At 27.8% G+C, this 16,271-nt stretch overlaps 2 protein-coding genes across 2 annotated transcripts; both read left to right on the top strand.

The window, feature by feature from the left end:
* Positions 1-8,777: 8,777 nt before the first annotated feature.
* OCT59_027681 (uncharacterized protein) lies at positions 8,778-9,374 on the top strand (the record flags this gene model as incomplete). Its single annotated transcript, XM_066137155.1, has 6 exons — positions 8,778-8,854; positions 8,907-8,916; positions 8,997-9,026; positions 9,102-9,142; positions 9,225-9,261; positions 9,342-9,374. 6 exons carry the CDS (start codon positions 8,778-8,780, stop codon positions 9,372-9,374), a joined length of 228 nt encoding a protein of 75 aa, XP_065993571.1.
* Positions 9,375-10,491: 1,117 nt separating this feature from the next.
* On the top strand, positions 10,492-14,785 carry OCT59_027680 (uncharacterized protein; the record flags this gene model as incomplete). Its single annotated transcript, XM_066137154.1, has 9 exons — positions 10,492-10,588; positions 10,678-10,861; positions 11,105-12,696; positions 12,775-12,894; positions 12,983-13,154; positions 13,223-13,820; positions 13,898-14,022; positions 14,114-14,386; positions 14,470-14,785. 9 exons carry the CDS (start codon positions 10,492-10,494, stop codon positions 14,783-14,785), a joined length of 3,477 nt encoding a protein of 1,158 aa, XP_065993570.1.
* Positions 14,786-16,271: the final 1,486 nt, after the last annotated feature.

Genomic DNA, 16,271 nt, shown 5'->3' with positions numbered 1-16,271 from the left:
AAATTTCGAAATTTTATGAATAAAAGATCATGATCAATAATGATCAATAATCTTATAAACCCTTTAAAAAAAAACATTTTATGAGCATAATAACAAATAATTTGAAATGATACACTGCAAAAATAACCACAAATGCCGCTTCAAAATAAGCTTTCCGATATTTATTTAAAAGTCTGTGTAATGTTACAACAAAAAGTTGCAACGTTGAACATTTTCCCGTAATGTTACAAAGAAGCCATCAAATTATAATGTTGATGCAATATTTTCAAATTCATCGGAGTTTTTATTATATTTAATACATTGAGGGGATATATGCGCATTCATTTAAAACATTTAAATGATAAAAATAATTAGCTCATGACATATAAATGGTGTAATTTGCATTATTATTATTATTATTATTATTTTAATGATTTATATATGCTTTATTGATATTAAGTTTATATACCATACAAACAAATTATCATGAAAACAAATTATCATGAGCTATATCCACCCAGTAGGATGCAATCATCAAAATTTGCATTACTATTGTTGTCGTTTTAACACTATTATACTAGTAATTTTATTGCAACAATATGACAACGCAGTATTGCGCAACATATGACCAAAAAATAACTGATTACATTTAGATAATGAATTGGTTACATATATTTATATTTTTATAAAAAATGGTTACAGCTTGCAATTTTTTTTAAATTACAAATTTCTTAGCAAACTATTCTTATTTGAAAAAAGCATAAATCACTTTATCAATAATAAATTATATACGGTAATACAAATTGTATAAATACTACAGAATTATTTATTTATATCTATTAATAACCCTACTACGAGATTAATACCATCGAAGAAGCCTGCCGAAAATGATTTCACCTCAATTAATGCTTCCACTGAAGTTCATGCTGTTGTCTGAAGAATTCAGCCAGTCGAAACTAATCAGCTGAGTGTGGCTAGCCAATCTTATCTGAAAGTTCTTCCGGAATTATGTTCTACCATCAGGAAATTTTTTCCACTTAAAATCCACTGAATAGTTCTAAAAATTTTCCAAATACACGTGGTATTTTCGGCGTAGATCCACAAAATTCGATGTGAATTCGCGTAGGATATCGATCTACCTAAAAATTTCATGATGACTGTATGCATTCATTATTTTTAATTCGCTACATTTGGCAAGTTCAGGCCCAATAACATTCAGAGGTGTTAGCTTATCGTCTGGACTCGGACGATAAAGAACAATTTGGAAGAGATGTGCCTTCACGTAGCATTGGAAATTCGTGCACAATCAAAAAGAATACGGTTCAAGGGTTTTATGAAAACAAGAAACATCACGAAAAAAGATGGTTACATTAGCACATTAGATGATATTGGTTTATGGATATCAACGAAAACTTAGATAGTATGCGGAGTAGCAGGAAGGAACTCCCTCCTGTTACTATGTAAAAGACGTGAAAATCCGCATTTTACATAGCTAATCGGCTTTTTTATCTTTTTTATCTCACAAAAATATAATAAAAAAAAGCTTTATTTTGAATTTTTATCGTGTGCGTATATGATCATAAAAATAAATTTTTTAAAAACACAAATTTGGGACGCAGGTGGACGAAGTGCGAAATAAATAAAAAGGATCGGGACTTTACCATGATCATGACGAATTTTCTATACTAAGATCTATCTATAGTATCTGATTTTTCCGTAACATTACTCAATGACCCCACCCTTTTATTTCCTCTCTTTATCTACGTTAACAGCTGAATCTGGCTTCTGCACCTCCTCCAATAATCATGCAATATGACCTAGAACTCTTTCAACCATACTTTCCATATCCTCACTATCATACACGACAATATCGGGTTTGATAATTTGAATCTCAGTCTTCCTTGTTTATAAAGTGAACATAATATAAAATACCATTCTTTCGCATCTGTAATAATTCCAATACTTTATCCACAAATGATCCCTCTTCCTATCTCACCTTACGCCTTCAAGCGAATAATACCCTATAAAAAATCTTCATCTTTTACTTCTATCCCTCCAACAGTTTTTACGGTCTGGACTCTGGAGTAGATCAATTGCGAAATCAACTGGGCTATGTCCTAGTCGAAGCTCAAAATAGATTCGCACCAGCAACTAAGTATAAACACACATATTGTGATTTCGATGCTTCATTTCCGTTGATTGGAATGGTCTTGAGATGGGCCTTCAGTTTGACTATAAGATTTTTAAGTAATACCTGAGAAGGTTCGTCCTTCAGATCTTTGCACTCGCAAGTGAAAGGCGGAAAGACAGATAATGAAGGATCATCTGATTTACCGAGCCCGTAAAGTTGGCATACCTTCAGGAAAGACCAATCTGAAAAGGGTTTTGATGGCGCCTCGATAAACACAGTAAACTTGAGATTATTTTTGACACGAACAGCTGAAGCATTTCACAAAGAGCTTGATCGTTCTTAGGTGAATATTTTCCGCTGTCATTTAACATGTTAAGCACCGCTCCATCATTCTCGAGTGCTGAAGTCTGATTTATAGCGCGTATAGAATTTTTAAAGCCTTCGAGAGTTGCGTGCTCGATATTCACGGTCCACTTTGCACCTTTCTTTGACTTCTTGGGCAAAAGATTTTGATGAATATTCGGTAAAACACCACCTTGAGCAATCTTCGTCCGTTTCGAACTAACGACGACATCGAACTCTGTAATGCGACAACCGGAGGTAAGCTATTATCCCGTTTTCATAACTTGAACAGACTTGTCGAGTAATGCCTGCAACGGAGCGAGTTGGTCAAGCAATTCCTGCTTACGGCTCGAAGTGGCAGTTGGCACAGGCTGTTCAACTATAACTTAAGTTTCGTATGGAATATTGTTTTCTTCTAGAATGTTTTTCACTCGAAGTTGTTTCGCCAAACGTACTCTTACTTTTACTTCGGCGTAGGTGTTACAGTCAGCGCATTTATTATCCTGTGTAAGAATATTAGGTAATCCGCAATTGGAACATATTTTTTGAACTAAATCAATCATATCTTCTGTGGAGTGATTCTCGCACCCGAAAAAATAGAAAACTTGTATATGTATAGATACAAATTCTTCATAAACCATGTGTGTGTTTTAACACGATCGAGGAGCAAACTTTTCTCCGGGTTGGATTTAAGTAAAGATCGAATGAGATCTCTAACTTCTGAAGAAAATTGTTTTGGTATTCTATAATTAACAAGTTCAATTTTTTCATAGGTTCTTTCTACGTCTTTATCCGTAAAAGGAGCCTTCCCAACCTTAAAAGGGGGTTTTCATACCACTCCAAATGCTCACAAATCCGTCTTGTTGTCATAGTCTAATTCTTTGACGATTTCAGGTGGTAAGTAATTAAGTGCTTGAATGAATCGCCAATCCGAAATCCGAAATCTTTATTTTTGACATATAATTGTCTGCTTTATGTTCTGTAAATGGAAGATGATCATATAATGCTCCATTTAAGGCATATTCCAACACCAAAATACGTGATGTTTATCGTAAAAATGTGTATATAAGCGTAAGACATTTGGATGTCTCAAACGCGACTGAATCTTCACTTCACGTCCCAGTTGTTCTTCCATATTATCCTGTATAATTTTTTCTATATACATTTCTTTGATAGCAACAACCATATTACTTGTTTTTTCTATTGCTCTATAAACACGACCGAAACTACCTTCGCCAAGAAGTCTCCCTATTTCAAAATCATCTAGACTCCATACTTTATGAATACTCTTCTTAGGCGTGATCGCCGGCAACTTCAGCTTGAGCCTGTTGCAGGAAAATTGTCGAACTCTGGTGCCTTTTCCGTCTTGATAACTTTTTTGAGGTCACCGATAAGACTATTTTTTTCTATTATGGATAGGAAAAGCGTTCGCGAGCGTGTTTTCTTTAACAAGTCTGATGGACATTTTCGACTTATATACTATTTTTTGCGAAATGCTATTGGTCCAAATTAGACATCAGAACAAAGAGTGAAAAAATTTTATTTGTGGGAATTTTGCGGATATTTCAGTTGTTACACAGATTCTGCCGTGTGATCCATTATTTTGTCGCACAAGAATACATATTCTGAGCTGCTATCCAGGAAGGCATCTCAATCATTTTTTTCCTGAAAGTTCCAACATATACCCTTGACATAAGTCAAGATGTTAACTCTTCGGATTAAACCGATGTCCCCTTGTTGATCTTCGCATATGGGTAGAATTTAAGGAGCGCGAGTTGATCTGATTTTCGTGATGCGATCATATTAACATTCCGAAATCAATTCTTAGACACACTGCAAATTATATAAAAAAGTGAGGCCTTAGTTAGTAAACCCTTTTATCCGCCTCGTGCAAGTAAAATAAAAATCGAACGAAACTAATAAAACCAATCTAACTTGCCACTATTTGTATCATCGATATTTATAATCAAACGAACTCGTATATTAGTAATAAGGTATGTTTGGTTTATTATTCGGATAGCTTCTTGGAACACATCATCGCGATGTTAATCGATTTTCCCGCCTCTATAGATGTTCCAGAATAAAACAGACATATTACTCTTCTTGTTATGTATCGGCATTTTGACCTTTGAGAAAATCACGCATATAATAGGCGCAGTATCATAAAATAATTCCCCATGATGAGATATTATCTTATCTAATCGACTTCAGCATCGTCAGCGGTGTAAATTTTATGGATCGGTAATTTTGTCCTTTACTATTTTTTTGCTTCAGTTTCTAATTCCGAATTTATTTTGTATATTCGAAATTACTTAATCTTGGAGCTCTCTTGCGGAACTTAGCTAAAATAGATACTTTCTATATTATCTGTGTGAGTGAGAAAATTTTGTAGATATATTTATAAGAAAACTGAGAGAGTAAAGAAATAACTTGATACTGGGACTCCCTAGGATCCGCGTACTCTCTCCTTCTTTGGTAGCATCATACATCTCATTGCCAACTCTATCATTTCTGAACCATTATGTATCGTATCTTAAAGTCAATAAAATTTCGCCTACTTTAGGCATTTACATGATTAATTTTTTGGAAATATACATCACGTGTTTTTGATTGATATGGAACATAAGGAGTAATTTAGGATTATATTTATCAGTGTTGATTTTAATCTTTGCCATACGGTAAAAGGAGTTGGCTGTGTATAATTTTTCTTCCATATATGTCAGTGAATGAGAAAGACAGGTTGTATCATCTAAGTAGCCTATTACCGAGATATAGAAGTTTATCGTAGAAAGCAATTAATTATGATCTACAATTAAATAAGATCACGTGTGCTGATTGCTTGATCAGATTTATATACTTAAAATGTCTGAAGAAACTCTCAAGACAATACTCCCTTCCCATTATAAAATAGGAATAAACTCAAAGTAATTCTTATTGTTAGTGTGCTTGTTATACTTGAAGACTTCAAAGAATTTGTGATAATAATTCCAAAATCATACAAATTTAAACTGATGGTAAATAATTCCTATTTATGCACTAACCAGTATGTTATTTTTTGATACCATGAGTTTAAATGTTAACAAGAGTACAAGACTCCCTTTTCCATGCTGAGTTATGATAAAAATATTTAAAGAGAAGTATTGGTTATAATAAGATCATACTTATTTATAATAGAAGTTTCTGTAAAAAATGTCAAATTTATTTATTAGAAATAATTTTACCAGCAATTTATTGGTTAACTGACTAAAAAGAAAAAAATCAAAACACTTAATGCAGCATTCCTTTTTTGTATGTAATTTATCTATATATAGTAGGATCTTTAAAATTTTTTATATATAAATTTTACCTTATAATTTCAGTAACTTTTATGCAAAATCTTATATTAAAAATTTGCCTAAATTTTTCTATAATTTAATAAAATTTCTCTAATATTTGAATATTAATTCTAAAATTCAGTTGTATAATTTGTATTTTTTATTTGATAGTTTTACAAAAAAAAAAAAAGCATTAGAAATATTTTTTTTAAAAAATAAAAATATTATTCTTTTTACTTGTATAATTCCAAAGTTTAGTTGTATAATTCATATTTTTTTGGCATAAAGTTGCTTGCCTAAATGGCTAAATCTCTTCAAAATTTTACAATTAAGTTTCTTCTATAATTTTATTATAGTTTTAGCAAAATTTTGGCAGTTTTAGTATTTATAATAATTTCACTTTTTTTTAGAGTTTCACCAACTTTTATATAGTTTTAGTAAAGTTTTGCTATTTTAACATTTTTCCAATTTGCTAAAATCCTCTAATTTCTCCAGTAACCTTAATTTGACAGTCTTAAAAATTACTACCTTATGTTGTAATAGTAAGAGATACAATAAAATCCCAAATAATACTAATACAACTCTCAAATAAATTTTAAATATTGAAGTAAAAATACAGTATATTTTATAGTATAATTTTGTCAATATAAAGCTAAAAATGCAATTTACTATTATTAGAATCTTCTTATCAAGATGAATTTAATAATATAAATTTTATTAAAATTGAATTACTGGTTATATTAAAAATAGAGATATATAAGATAATAAAATTTTGAAAATACCTTATAATAATATGCAAAATTTTAATATAACAAACTTAAATATAAGTTATATTAGTATTGTTTAGAATCCTGTTGCAACTTATTATTACAGTACATACAACTTAGTCTCAATAATTAAATTTGATGAAATTTAAATTACTACTATTCAATTAAAAAAAAAAATAAACATGATAAAGTATAAATGTATAATGATAAATCAGATTAAGCTTAATAAAACTATATTTTTAAATTTCCTATAAAGTAATTTTTAATAAAGTAATAGCAATTCAAAAGTTGAAATATTTTACTATTAAATTAAATATTTGGCCATTTTATTCTAATTACAATACTGATAGTAATTATAATAGGACCCTAAAAAATATATAATTAGGTAAAATCTCAAGTTGCTCCTTCCTTTTTAGATAATACCAGCCAGAAATTTAATTTTTTAATTTAGAAACTGGTTAGTATTATTATAGTTCTGGCCCTGAAAAAATGCTAAGAGCCCATAGTAAAATTTTTTTAGCTGGACCTTACCTATTTATGTATTTTCCAGGGTCCTATTATAATACTATATAATAATTATAATATTGTATTGTAATTACAATAAAAAAAAAGAAGCATTAAAATATTTTTCTTAGAATAAAAATAAAAAATATTTTCCTTCTTATATACTCATATATTATAATTCCAAAGTTCAGGCTGTATTATTTATTTGGCAATTCTATAAAAAAAAATAAATTACTAATTTACTATACTTTCAAAAATAATACAATCATCAAAATTATTTAATGAACTAGATGAGTATTTAGCCCTAATTAAATCTCATTAAAAGATAAAGGCAAGAAATAATAGTTTAAGTAGATAATTTAAGATAAATTTTATACTGATCTTATTTTGTTTAATGATAGTTCGAGAACACAAAATTAAATATTAAATTACAAAAGTTAAATAGTAAAAAAGATTTATTGCTTTTACTTTCAATAATACTAAGATCTGTTAAAAGACTTGTTAAGATCTGTTCATCCTGTTCATATGATTTCTAACGAACAAAATATTCCTATCAAAGAAATTTAAACACGTATAACTAGTAACATATGAAATTTATTTTAAAATTGATTTATTATCTTTTTTCATAGAGATTACGTTGTGGACAGTGAAAATTCTTGCGCAGTAAAAATTCTGGAAGATTTATCAGATTTATCATATACTTTGTACGATCTAATTCGGAAAGAATTTTTTTTTTCTTTTATATTCTAATTACAATATTTCATCGCAAATAAAAATTAAAAAAAAATTTAAAAATTTATATTTATTTCTCCTTATTTTTATTTTTTGATTTACCAAATTCCTAAAAAAAAACTAAACCAATTACTCTTCTCTTTTTGCTTTCTTAGGAAAGATCTTAAGCGGATTTCAATTTCTATTTTTAAAAACCATGAAGAGAGGACGATAAACCTTTAATACTTAATCACTCTCCAGGAGCAAAAACATTCCTTGTCAACATTCCCAAATCCCATAGACATCCTTGTCTAATAAACTTGTGAAACTTAAAGCTTCTCGGTAACAGACAAAATCCGTTGCTAGAGAATTTCGAAAGTGACTTCTTTTTCCACATGATCATCACGTTGCTGAAGTTGATTTTACCAATCCGTATGTTCCACAACAATCACCGCTTTTTTGTTTTTATCGCAAGAAAATCTCTTTTTTGCAAAAAATGATTTTTTGTAAAAACTCCAAAATGTTCTTAATAAACTCAAAAAATTTCGTCACAGGTATAGAAAGAAAGCTGACTAGTTAGTTACTCCAAAAAACCTAAAATACCTCCACCTACAATACCTTCATAACACTCAACTGTCTTTTTTCTCTGTAAAATTTCTGTTAAAGAATCAATAAGTGAGAGTTTTTTGACTTTTGTCTTTTATATTTATGAGATTGATAAATTCATTTTTTTACTTTAACTAAAGAAATATACTAACATTTCTTTTTGTTTACTCTTATAGTTTTCAGTTTCTCAAGTATGGAATTCTAAATAGTAAGTTAGTTTCTTTGGGTGGGTTTCGAAATAAACTTTAAGAAACGTATTGATGTTTCTTTTATTATTTTTGTAGGTTCTGACCTTTCTGATATAACGATCCAGATGGTAAGTTTTTCAGAAGGGAGTTCGCCACTAGCTTTAGCACTACTAATGCTTCTTATTTTTTTTAAATTAGTAAGCTTTGGCATTCTAAATACCCTTAAGACACGGGTATGTTATCACATTGTAGAAGTAAAAGCATTTATTTTTTAATTGTTTTTTTACTTTTATTTAAGGAGCGCTTATTAACGTTCCTATGTATTCTTTTTTCGTAGGTTTCACTTGACAGCTCCTTAAAATAGCATTCAAGCGGTAGATGTCATATTTCTTTCTTTCTTTTTTTTTTTATTTAAGGAAATGGGCTACTAATACTTTTCTTTTACTTTTTATAGATTCTGGGCTTTGATTCTGAGATAACAAGTGTAAGTTTTGATATATCAAAACTTTATTTTTTAGGAAACGTTTATTAACGTTTCATTCTTCTTTTTTTTTTGTAGGATTTGGCTTCAAGTTGCTTGGATATGGAGGATTCAAAATTGTAAGTAGGAAGGGTTAATTTTTTGTTGATTTAGAAACATAACTGATATCATAACTGATATTCCTTCCTTTCCTTTTTTTAGGACGGACTTTTTGGTTCCTTTATTTAGAACATTGGATGTAATTTTAATCTTTAATTTCAAAATTATAAGTTCTTTTTCGCATGTTAGTTTTACCATTAAATGTTTTTATTTTTTTAGACTTTGAGATCATTATTTAATATAATCATGTAGAATAACGCGTACTTATAACAATAGAAAAATTACATGTAACAAACAATAAAATAAATAAAACAATTTTTATAATTGCAATAATTAACCACTATTGATATTAATACGGTTGATCGGCTACCATTATAATAGGGCTATCGGGTATATGAAAGATGCCAATTTTTAACACTACAAATCAATCCAAAAACTAATTTACATGTAATTTTAATGGTCACATATATTGGGTAAAAAGTTTCACTTAGGAAAATTTTTTTACTAAGTGATTATAATGCATCATCAATAAAGCATTCATGTTTCCATTTTTTTAAAAAAATACATATTGCTAGCTATTGGACGAAGTCTATAGTCCAATAGTCCAAATTTTAATGGAATTGGTAAATCCAGTAGTTCAATGGTCCAAAAGTCCAAAAGTCCAAAAGGCCAACACTGAAATTATTTATAGAGAGTTGACTGTAGTGTCATTTATCAAAAAAAAAGAAATAAAAAAAATTATTATATTATTATTATTTATTTTAGTGTTACTAAATAAAGGGGCATGTACCCGTCTTTAAAAAAAAATTATTGATTTTGATAAAAAAAAAGCCAAACCTTATGAAATTACCAATTATAGGGAAATTTTGGCATGCTGATAAAAAGTAACTTGAAACCGATAAGTCCGCATAAAGTATATTATAGAAAGTACATCATGTTGGATGATGTCTTACGACATCATGAAAGAATTGTATGTACAGTATTTACCATATTTTATTGTTTTACCATAACCAAAATTTTTTAAATAAAAAAAAAATTGTTGTGATGACAAATATTTTTTATACGTTATAATAATTCTAAAAAAAGAAGAAAAATGAAAGCTGATTTTTTTTAGTGGCTGGACAGTGAACACGATTGCCTAATAAGGAGTTTTCTAGCAAAGCCAGAGTAAGGTATTGAAAGAAAATTGATATTTGCCCAACACAATGAATGTTGTATAACTTCTATTCGCCGAACTTCTCCGAAATAAAAAAAAATGAAGTATATCTACCAACTTAAAAGAGCAAAAAATAAATCTCGAGAATTTTTAAGGAAAAATTTTATTTTTTGAAAATAAAATCTTTTCGTATTCTGATATAAGAAAAAAAACATGGGAAGTGATATAGAAAGTGGAAACTATACATACATAGATTATGTGGCAATTAGCCCAGATGGTTCGATGGTAGCTAAGTTTAGTCCACGTAATGGTAACGTTAAATTATTAAATATATTCAGACTTTCTACTACTGTATACTAAAAAAAAAAATTAAAAAGTTAAATTCCCTCTAATTTTCAGATAACTATTCCATAGTAATTAAAAAGGTGACGACAAGTGCAATAATATCCTTTCACGAGAAAAATTGGTTTGAAACATCTATTCCTAAGAATTTACTTGGATGGTCTTTAGCGGTTTCTGACATCATTGACAATGGAAATGATATTGGCTTGGTTGCAATTTCTTGTATAACTAACAATGACATGTATCAAAAAGAAATTAATATTAATAAAACTAATATAATATTAGCTCTAGTAAAACACCGCATTAACAAATTATTTATAACTTTCAGTCGCTATTTTCTCGTTATCTTTTTTCTCCTTTTTATTTTAATTGTTATTTTCCTTCCCTTAATGGATACATTTATGTTCTTTCCCTCACTGAGCGTATTTATTTCCATTTTTTGTACGGTACTTATTACCGATTTATACTCTTTCTATGCCCGTAGATTTAAAGTTGATAAACAATTTCTATCGTCTTGGAGTTCTAGCGAAGGGATGACAAAACTTTACGAATTTTCATTTAGAAATAATCGTATCACCCCAATGCGCCGTGACTATCGTCTTGGTGGAATTGTTAGTTTTTTGAAAAATTCCGAAAGATCTTCAAATATTGCAACACTTATCTGCATGAATTATATGAAAATACAAAAATTAAATATTAAACTAAATGGAAAATCTGAAGAATGTAGCTATATGTTACCTAGGAAATTATTTAAAGAATTAGAAAACGTCAAAGATGCAGAGAAAAATTGGAAATATCTTTTGAAATCTAGATATCAGGAATTTTTAATGACTGACACAAGTGATAATGAACAAATGCAATATATTGAAATATATAATATTAATACTTCAAAGTTGATGAACGTTTTTCACAGACATCATGGAGAAGACGATTTTTTAATTTCAAGAAATAATGAACCTGGAATTTTTGCAGTGTCAACTGATTCAAGATTATTTGCTTATTCTTATGGTGATAATGTCATTGTACTTTATTTAATGGAAAGTGGCCTTGAAATTGTTTCAAAAAGATTTGACAGTGTTTGTAAAATTAAATTTTTAGAATTTATTGAAAAAGATAAAAAATTATTCATTATCGAAAAAGACAAAGATGGTTCTGTTAAATTTCATATTTGGCTTATATTAGGATGTCTAAATGATTACTTTCCTAATATTTCTAAAGATAATATTACTCTATCAGAAACTCCTCTATCAGAAAATGATATTTCAACTCTATTGAATTGTAGCGAATATTATCATATTTTAACAAAAGCAAATGGGACAATAGTATTTCTTAACGACAAGGAATTTAGAATTATATTAGATACAAATATAAAAAAGACCACTATTGGAGAAAGTGACAGGGTGACCGATGAGCATGAATATAATTCACATGATTTAGAGCCATGGAATCAGAATAATAGTAAGCGTGTTATTGGTAAATTTCTTAATAACGATAAGAGTGCTCTTCTTATAACTGGTCAAAATAGTATCCAAGTCTGGAAACCTAAGTCTAAAAATTTCAAAAATTTGAATGATTTCAAAAATTTTGAGAATTCGAATCTCGTTTATATTCTTATAATTGAGCGTAATCCACCAAAGTTTCAAATTAATGATGATATGACTACTATTATAACTCATGCATGTAAATCGCTCACTTATTTATATATGCATACAAAGGATATTACTTCTAAAAAAAGGAATCAAAAATTTGTTAGTGGAACTATAAATATTATTAAAGATTTCATTAAAAAGTATCCTGATAATTGGAAACTTATGGAAGTTCAATATCCTTTAATGGCATACTTAATTTATTCACGTTCATTTTCTTTAATCAAATATATTCTATTTGATAATAATGACCCTCAAGAGAAAAGTGCTAAAAAGTTACATAGGCCCCAAAGTCGATACGGTTCTTATCCATATTATAATGATTTGGAATCGTATCTGAAACTGTATGTTGATTCGGATTTTTGTTTAAAATCAGCTAATAATTTAGAATTATCTTTATTAATATGTAAATCTCGTGATTCTCGTCGAAGTTAGTATTTTTTAAGTTTATTTTTATCATTGTTATTTAATGTACCTTGATTTAAAAAGTTTTTTTTATTTACTATAGATCGAGATTCTGTCATGTTGGCATATTTATTAGAGTATTATTCTGAAAATTCCATGGCTCATATTGGTTGGATGATTAATGTTACAAAGATTCTGCCAAAATTATCCGAACATGGTTATGGTATGATTATTATTATATAATGATTTTTTATTTTAATTTATTAAATTTTTTTTTTTTATTAAAATTTTTTTATTAAAATGTTATATAGATAACTATTTGAATTCATTATACTATAAACCTTGTTTCGGAGAAATGAAATATAACTTTTCAAGCAATATATTTCAAACATTGGCTAATAAGGATACATTAAAAGTATATGTACCACTTACGCGACTTATACCAATAAATTCTTTTAATATTTTCAATTATGCAACAATAAGGTAAATATTGTTTAAACTAAACTCACTATTTTTTAAATCAGATATTGATATATTTTTCTTTAATATAGTGATGATATATTGTCCGATATTTATATGGTTCCACTTCCAAATTTTACAACTTATGATCCAAAAATTAAAGCAAAAACTGGAATTGTATATTTTTTGAGAAAAATCTTATTTCCACCTGGTTACAAAAATTTAGATAATAATAAATTTAGTTCTTTTCTTAAAATTGAAAAGAAAAAAGGTACATTTTTTAATATCCCGGCTATGGAAGCAGTTATGAACTCAAGATGGAATCAAACAAGAAAATATTGGATATTACCTTTAATTTTATACGTTATATTTTTAGGCTTATTTTCTTTTCTTTCTTGGTGGTCGTATTTAAGTGATAAGGAGGATTTGTATTTTAGTGATGTGAGGGAATTTGTACCTAAACATATAATTGGTCTATTTTACTATACTGGAATATATTTACTAGCGATTGAATTTTCGCAAATGAAGAAGTATAAAAGCAATTACTTTACATTATTTAATATACTTGATTTAAGTAGTATCGTTTTGGGTATGTTTAATTTTACTTTAATATTGATATTTAATGGAAATTACGGTGAATGGATTATTCTTGCAGCATCAGTAACTACCTTAATACTTTGGATTGAATTGGTAATGTTTAATGAATTTTATTTTAAACAAATATTTGTTTTTAATTTTTATGCTAATTTATTATTTATTTCCTAAAGCTCTTATTGTCACGATTATTTTCAATTATGGCAATAAACATATTTATTTTTGGAAATATTTTAAAAATTATTATACCATTTTTCGGATTTATGCTTATATTAACAATTGGATTTGGGCATTCAATGTAACTTTTACGTTTTTTTTTACTTATTTTTTCTTTGTATTAAGTCTATTTAAAAGAAAATTAATTTTTTTTTCATATTTATAAAATATAGGTTTGTTCTCTTTGGTCATCCATCATTTACTAATCTGAATCCATCAAATCCAACTTTTACATTAAAAAATGGAAATGAAACTGAGAATTTAACTTTAACAGAGACCAATCCGGATAATCCTTTTGATACAATGTGGAACGCTATACTTTCCACATACTATTGGAGTACACTTAATTTGAATGTTTATGAATATTGGCCGCTAAAGTTATTATTCTTCTTAGCTCATGTTACTTTAGTTCTTGTTTTATTAAACATGATCATTGCATTAATGAAGTAAGTATATTTATTATTAGATATATATTTATTTTAATAAATTTAACTTTTTTTTAAATTTTTATAAAAAAAAAAATTATTAGTGGCGAATTTAATAAAGCTAAAGAAGATGGTAAACTTGGACTTTTAATGTATAGAGAAGAACTTATTAATGATTATGAAAGGCTTGATGATCCCTTTAGCAATCAATTATATAATGATTCACCATATATTTGTTTTCTCCGAGATTCCGATTTAATGAAAAAATGGATAAGTAAATCTCAAGAACTTAAAAAAACAAAATTGTATTCATGGTTCAGTGAGAGTACTGGTGTTGATGAAGAAAAGATAACTTTTAGTGATGATGATGAAAATATTAAATCTTGGTATAAAGCATTCATATCAAGTAATGAAAATTAAAGAATAGCCTAAGAATAGCTTATTCTAGCTTTCAGTTTTATCAGTTATGGTTTCTACTTTCTAGCTATTTATTATATATATTTAGATTATTTTTGTTAGATGAATATATTCCTATATATATTTAGATTATATTTAGATTTTTTTCAATAGAAATTTTCTTTTTACTTTTAACCTTATTATAGAAATCTAAAAATCATTACAACGTTATTCAATTGTTTTTCATTAGCCTAGTGTTACTAACAAAAAATGTATTCATAATCTGATGTATCAGATATCTGTAAGGATAACAATTAATAGACTTATTCGTTTAAACTTTAAAGTATTCTTTTGTCAATCTTTCCATTATATATTTTTGCTCTCGTTGAAGAAATTATTACAAGTCTTTAATTTAAGTTAGGCCTTCATACTTCTCATTCTATGATTTGAAATTCACTTGTGAAAATTATAGGACGTACGCGATTTTTATTTTTAAATTCAAAATTTCTAACCAATAAAAATTTAGCCATCTGATCAATAATTTTGGAGTATTTGTGATCCTTTAGAGATTCGAATATTTGCAAAAGGCATGCTGGTAAAATTCAATGCAAAGAAAAGGATTTCATAAAAAAGTTTGGAATATATTCAACGCATTTTACCTTCTCCCTATTTACATGCGCTTTTCTATTAGAGGTGCAGTCAAAAAAGGAAAATTACATAATTACTTGATTTCTAATATAATAGAATATACAAGACATACAGTATATTGCTTTAAAATGAAATTTGAAAAAAAAAATTAGCAATTTTTATTTATTAAATATGATTTTCCATGCTAAATTTAATAACTATGATATCATTTAATCATGATTTATTATTATAAATGCGTAGTATAAAGCTTTTAACATATGTGGATTGTATATTCATCCTATTCCTTATGAAATGTTATAATGATAGTGTAAAAAATGACATGTATGCACTTCTCACAGCTGAATCAGAAGATATAATTAATAAATTGTTTAATAATATTTAAATGGCTGATGAAAATACTTCTGGTTTGTATTTATATTTAATAATGGTGCAATCCAAAATTCCAATAAGTTTGTTAAGATTTATTGTATTGGAAGAGGGAGGCCGGACTTTTTTGCTGGAGTGGAAAATCAGGTATATATGTAATTTGGGTTTCAGATTCTTTTTGAGATTTCCGGCCTAAATTTTGGATTATGGTCAACAGCTATTGCTATAGCGGATAATCAGATATGATTCGATAAACCGGATCTAACCAATAAAATTTAAGTAACGTGATGCGGTAAATCTTAATTTTGGCCAGAATTATAAGATCTTAATTCCGGCTGAAGTTATATATTCATTTTCATGGGGTCGCGTTTAAGCCGACAATTACTTCAACAATTATTTCACCGACAAACGTTTCACTGACATACAGTATATATAAAATTAAATATAAAAATTTTATAAATATTTTTACAATATATCTTTATATGAAATGGGGAAT

This window comes from Rhizophagus irregularis, chromosome 7 (genome assembly GCF_026210795.1).
Source record: "Rhizophagus irregularis chromosome 7, complete sequence".
NCBI lineage: Eukaryota > Fungi > Glomeromycota > Glomeromycetes > Glomerales > Glomeraceae > Rhizophagus > Rhizophagus irregularis.
This window is presented reverse-complemented; position numbering and strand designations above follow the sequence as displayed.